General features: G+C 64.2%; 1 protein-coding gene across 4 annotated transcripts; it reads left to right on the plus strand.

The window, feature by feature from the left end:
* Positions 1–231: 231 nt before the first annotated feature.
* On the plus strand, positions 232–4,666 carry HLX (H2.0 like homeobox). 4 transcript variants are annotated; one of them, XM_064509729.1, is made up of 4 exons: positions 232–1,153; positions 1,780–1,959; positions 2,477–2,661; positions 3,538–4,666. In XM_064509729.1, the coding sequence occupies exons 1-4, from the start codon at positions 601–603 to the stop codon at positions 3,877–3,879; spliced, it is 1,260 nt and encodes a 419-aa protein (XP_064365799.1). In that variant the 5' UTR covers positions 232–600; the 3' UTR covers positions 3,880–4,666. The 4 variants fall into 4 exon arrangements, with proteins under 4 accessions (XP_064365799.1, XP_064365798.1, XP_064365797.1 ...); XM_064509728.1 differs by having other exon boundaries at positions 493–1,153; positions 4,232–4,666; XM_064509727.1 differs by lacking the exon at positions 3,538–4,666 and adding an exon at positions 3,123–3,488 and having other exon boundaries at positions 493–1,153.
* The last annotated feature ends 916 nt before the right edge of the window (positions 4,667–5,582 follow it).

Consider the following 5,582-nt stretch of genomic DNA (forward strand, 5'->3'; position numbering starts at 1 on the left):
GAGGGAGCCGAGCTCCCTGCCGGGGCCCGGGCCGCGGAGGGGAGCGCGGAGGCGAGGCGAGGGCCCGCTGCCGAGAGCGGCCGCGCCGGGCCGGGCCGGGCCGGGCCGGGCCGGGCCGGGCCGGGCGGCGGGCGCGCGCCCCCGCGCCGCGCGCTCCGCACTTGTCCCGCCGGGCGCGGAGGCGGGGCGGCGCGGCGGGCGGGGCGGGGCGGCGCGGCGGAGCGCGGATTGGGCGCGGGCGGCCCGGGGGGCGGCGGGAGCGAGGGCTGCGCCGGGGCCGGGAGTCGCTGCCAGAGAAAGTTTGGGGAGGGGTGGATTTTTTCCCCAGTGCGAGGAAGGGGTTTTGTTTTGTTTTGCTTGCACCGCTCCGCTCCCGCTCGCCCGTCGCTCCCGCCGCGGGTCTCGGGCGTTTTGCTTTTTTCCGCCTTTTCGCTTCCCCCTCGCCCCGCGGCGGCAGCCGGCGCCGCGCCGCCCGCCCGCCCTCCCCATGCGCCCGGGGCGGCGGGCAGCCCCGCGCCGCGCTCCCGGGAGCTGAGCGGCGCAGCGGCGCGTCCCGCGGGGGAGCGGAGCGCAGCGCGGCCCGCGGGCGCCGGCGGCAGGATGTACACCGCCGGGCTGGCCCCTTTCTACGCCTCCAACTTCAGCCTCTGGTCAGCGGCGTACTGCTCGGCGGCGGCGCCGGGCGCCGGCGGCTGCTTCCCGCTGGAGCACGGCGCGGCGAAGAAGCCGTCCTTCTGCATCGCCGACATCCTGCACGCCGGCGGCGAGGCGGCGGGCGGCCCCGCCGAGGGGCTGCCCGGCGGCCCCGGGGCCGCGCTGCCGCCGGCGCTGGGCGCCGTGCACCACGGCGGCCCCTTCCACGCCGCCGCCTCGCCGCTGCGGCCCACGCCCGTGGTGGCCCCCGACGCCCCCGCCGCCTTCCCGCCGCGCCTCTCGCCGCTCTCGGCCGCCTACCACCCCCACCACCGCCCCCCGCAGCACCGCTCCCCCGCGGCGGCGGCCGCCGGCGGCGCGCCGCCCCCCGCCCGCGGCCCCGGCAGCCACACGCACGGCTCGGCGCCGGCGCCCTCCAGCAAGGACCTGAAATTCGGGATCGACCGCATTTTGTCGGCGGAGTTCGACCCCAAAGTCAAGGAAGGCAACACGCTGAGAGGTAGAGAAACCGCCGCGCCGCGCCGCGCCGCCCTCCCCGCCCTCCCCGCCGGCGCGCTCGGGGCTCCCTTCCCTCCCGGGCCGCAGGCGCCCGCGTTGCGGAAACTTTCCCGAAGCAGCCGAGAGCGGCGCGAACGGTGTAAATGTGCTTTTTAAACAGCGCTCCCTGAAATAGCCGCCGGGCAGCCTGTGACTAGGGTTGCGCCGCTTTGGAAAATAGCGATAGCGTAAAAATAGCGAATCAAACCCTCTCGGGTTCCCAAGCCGGGCCGAGGTTTTCCTCCAGACGGTAGAGCCCGTTTTAAAGGCTTTTGCTGCAGTCAGTCTTCTCCCGCAGCGTGTAAACATCCTGACAAAGGAGTAAATACCTCGGGAGATCTCCGAGTCCCGGGGCAATGCCGCGGCTCCCGGGAAGGCCGTCGGGCGAGCTCCGGGGCTCGCCCGGCCCCGCCGCCTCCCCTGGGCGCAGGCGCCCGCAGCCCGCCCGGCCGGCACCGGCCGACCCCGTCCCCGTCCCCGTCCCCCCCCTTAGGCCGCAGGGGAGCCCGGACCCGTCCGCTAGAAGCGTCCCGGTGCGTCGATTTGGACTGCGGTGTAACAGAGCTCTGCTTGTTCCTGTGCTCACAGATCTGACCTCCTTATTAACTACCAGCCGCCAAACTGGGGTTCATCTCCCCAACTTGCAGCCTTCCGCCAGCCAGTTCTTCGCGTCTCTAGACCCCATTAACGAGGCCTCTACCATTCTGGGTCCCTTAAACACAAACCCAAGGAGCTCAGTTCAGCACCAGTTTCAAGACACTTTTCCAGGTACCTACCCTCCCCTCCGACCCCCGCGCCCGGGGCCGGCCGGGCCCCCGCCGGCTGCCGCCGCGGCCGCAGCGCGCCCTGGGGCCGCAGGCTCCCTCTGCTCCAGGGGACTCGGCGGATGCTTTTGAAGCGCCAGGGCGCCTTTTTCTAGCGAGGCTCAGCTTTTGGCCATCTCGGTCCCGAGCGAAAGCGCGGGGGGGGGAGGAAGACCCGACTAGCGGCCTGAACCAGATCATCCGATCGAGCAAAAATAGTACCTGGGGCGAGAGAGAAAGGGCGGGGAGGGGGAAAAGGAAAATATCCGAGTCAGGAAAACATGCCGTCCTTGTCTGAGGAAACACGCGCTTACAGAAATTATACCCAGTCGGCAGGCAGGGCGACACTTGCTTGGGCCTTCCCTGCACACCGCAGCCGGGCTGTTGTTTGGAACGGATTTAATGCTTCTTTTCAGGCGTCGATATTAATAACGCACTTTCCCCGTCTCCCTCTCTCTCTGTCTCTCTTTCCCTAACACCAGGTCCGTATGCAGTTTTAACTAAGGACACGCTGCCTCAGACGTACAAGAGGAAGCGCTCCTGGTCCAGGGCTGTTTTTTCCAACCTGCAGAGGAAAGGTTTAGAAAAGCGGTTCGAAATCCAGAAGTATGTCACCAAACCGGACAGAAAGCAACTCGCGGCAATGCTGGGGCTGACAGATGCTCAAGTAAGAACGGCTTCTTTCTTTTTTAATGCACCCTTCTTTTACTTCCAGTTTTCTTTAGGCGAATATTAGGGGGGTTTTCACAATTGTTTTCCCTTCCTTAATCTTTTCTGGGATTCATTTAGAAGTAGGATCTCGGCTTGGCGGGGTTACCTGGACTCCCACATTAAACGTGTTTTTGTGAGATCCTGTACGGCCACACGTTAGCATTTTATAGCGGGATTAACTACCCGGTCCTAACGTGAAGATTTTGCCCATGGGCTCTTCGCGTTTGTTTTGGCAGACACTGACAACGACAAGCGAGGAGACAAACAGGGCCAGAGGAGATAATCAGTATGCACTTTATTGAAGTGCAACTCACTGTAGGAGGCAGTTTAGGTCAAAGGAAGTAGAAACAAACACACTATTTTTTAATGTCCTCTGTTTTTTCTTTTAAATCTCTCCTCGCCTTGTGAAATCCCTAGTTCTGGGGAAGTGAAAACTTCTCTTCAAACGGAATCATTAAACGCCACTCCGTAATGATTTCACTATTGACGGCCCACAGCGCACAGAATTGTATAACGCTGTGGTTTCTTGAGCAAGATTTGGTTTCCTGGAAGAAGAAGTAGAAAAGAGAGAGAGAGAAAAAAAACCAGACCCTGTTGTATTTAAACACGCGAGGAAGGAGATAAAAGAAAAAAAAAGGTTACTCGCGTAAGGGTGGGGGCAGAGGCAAACGACGACGGTGCCTCCTTTTATCCCCGCGCTGCCCGCCTGCGGGCGCGGGGCTCTGCTCCCCCGGCGCGGAGCCGGCCGCGGCGGGGCGCGGGGCGCGGCCCGGCGCGACTCGGCGCGGCCCGGCCCGGTTCGGCGCGGCGCTGACGCTGCGCGGGGCCGCAGGTGAAGGTGTGGTTCCAGAACCGGCGCATGAAGTGGCGGCACTCCAAGGAGGCGCAGGCCCAGAAGGACAAGGACAAGGAGCCGGCGGCCGAGCGGGCCGGCGCGCCGCCCGCCGCCCCGGGAGAGCCCGAGCGCAGCCCCAGCCGCTCCGAGGGCGACAGCGACAGCAGCGACGCGGACTCCCTCGACATGGCGCCCAGCGACACGGAAAGGACTGAGGGCGCCGAGCAGAGCCAGCCCCAAAGCGGTGTCATCAAGCCCTCCGGCAGCCCCGGCCTCCCCTCCCCGCCGCCGCCCGCCGCCAGCCCCGAGCCGCCGCCCGCCCCGCGGAGCGGCCTATAGACGGGGCGGCCGCGGCGCCTCCGCCCGGGACCTCCGCGCTAATTTATATCCCTTCCTCCGAGCCGCCACCGGGCCTCGGAGGACGAGGGGGCACAGCGAGACCCGCCTCCTCCCCCGCTGCCGGCGCCCGGCCCGGCGGCGAGGGCTGGCGGACTCGGGCGGCGCGGGGAGCTCCAGCCCAGGACGGTTGTGCATGAGGCGGGCTGCAGCGCTGCCCGGCCGCCTCTCCCTCCGTGCTGCTCGGTGGGAGAGCGGGATTTCTCTTTTTCTCTTCTTCTTCTTCTTCTTCTTCTTCTTCTTCTTCTTTTTTTTTTAATTTTATTCTCCCTCCCCCACCCCTTGCCCCCTCCAGGAAAGTCCGAGCGAGGGACTCCGAGAATGTGCTCTGAAATCCCTCTCCCCAACTCAGACATTTTACAATGTGAAGTATTTTGCCAGCATCCTCATTGGTTGCAACGTGTTGCTTTGAATAATCCGGCCAAGAAATACTGCACTGACAAAATATATAAATATATATATATATATATCTCCTGTAAATAAAATGTTTGCTATGGTTTGTAACCACGTCAGTCTGTTGACCAGGGGAGAGGGCTGATGAAGTTGATCCAGCTTCCTATGCCCCGCTCAAAGGCAGGCACTGTCTGGTCCTCGCCTCGAAAGACTCTCGATACAGCCTTCTCCTTTTTTCCCCTTTCTTTTTTTAATGGAGCCGATGACAAGATCCGGATTTGACTATGCAAAATTGTGCCTCGGGGAGAAAGCTGCCAATTACATTTGTAGATCCAAATTCGCGTATATATGTATGTATGTATGTGTATATATATATTTATATAATATTCTTTTTCTTGGTGGGGGGGCGGCTTTTTATTTTTGTTCTTAAAGCGAGACCGCAGCGGACTCCTCAGCTCCCCGGGGCCCGGGGCCCAAGCGGCCCCGTCGCGCGGGCGCTCGCAGGGCAGCGGCGCGCGCGGCCCCGGGCCGGGGCTGCGGGTGGGGCGGGGCGGGGCGGGGGGAGCCGTTTGGGTGGGTTTTGCTCGGATTTGTTAGGTCGCTCCCCGCAGGCCGCCGCGGGGCTGCCGCCGTGTGTGTGGGCGCTCTGTGACGTCACAAAGCCTCTGTGCGGCCCGGGGGCGCTCTGTGACGTCACAGTGCCGCCGCGAGGCCCGGGGGCGCTCTGTGACGTCACAGTGCGCGCGGGGAGGGGGCGGCGGCGGCCGGGGCTGCGCCGCGGAGGGTTTCAGGCCGCGCTCTCGCTCTCTCCAGGTGGGCGCTGCGCGGCCGGGTCTTGCCGGGCTGACGGCCTCGCCGGGGCGGGCGAGCCAAAGCTGCTTGAAGCCCGTGGCTGGACCCCTCCTTCCCGCCCGCCTGCGGGCCCGGGCTCGGATCTGCCGGCTCCGCTCAGGTTTATCTGCTGCGTGTCTGACACCTCGGAGAAGGGAAGCGCTGTGGTACTAACCGCTCCGCTGGTGTGGGGTGCGGGGAGAGACGAGGGGCTGTTTCTCAGGTAGCCTCCTTCCTGCTCCTCCCTTCTCGAGCAGCATCAATAAAAGCGAAAGCCGCACCGGTGAGAACCCGGACTGTCATTTCCCGCTGGAAAATGGGCTTTTGCACCAGGGTTTTCTGCGAGACCCTAGTCAAAGCTGCTACTTCAGTTTTCAAACACGGCGACTGTAATTGCAGGACCGGGAGAGGCCTGATCCTGC

Source organism: Dromaius novaehollandiae, chromosome 3 (assembly GCF_036370855.1).
Source record: "Dromaius novaehollandiae isolate bDroNov1 chromosome 3, bDroNov1.hap1, whole genome shotgun sequence".
Classification (NCBI taxonomy): Eukaryota; Metazoa; Chordata; class Aves; order Casuariiformes; family Dromaiidae; genus Dromaius; species Dromaius novaehollandiae.

What these genes read in the sequence shown, in the direction of transcription:
- HLX (XM_064509729.1), top strand. Translation starts at nt 601, where the DNA reads ATGTACACCGCCGGGCTGGCCCCTTTCTACGCCTCCAACTTCAGCCTC. An exon ending in GGAAGGCAACACGCTGAGAG is followed by an intron (nt 1,154 to 1,779) that starts GTAGAGAAACCG and finishes CTGTGCTCACAG; the next exon opens with ATCTGACCTCCTTATTAACT. An exon ending in GTTTCAAGACACTTTTCCAG is followed by an intron (nt 1,960 to 2,476) that starts GTACCTACCCTC and finishes CCCTAACACCAG; the next exon opens with GTCCGTATGCAGTTTTAACT.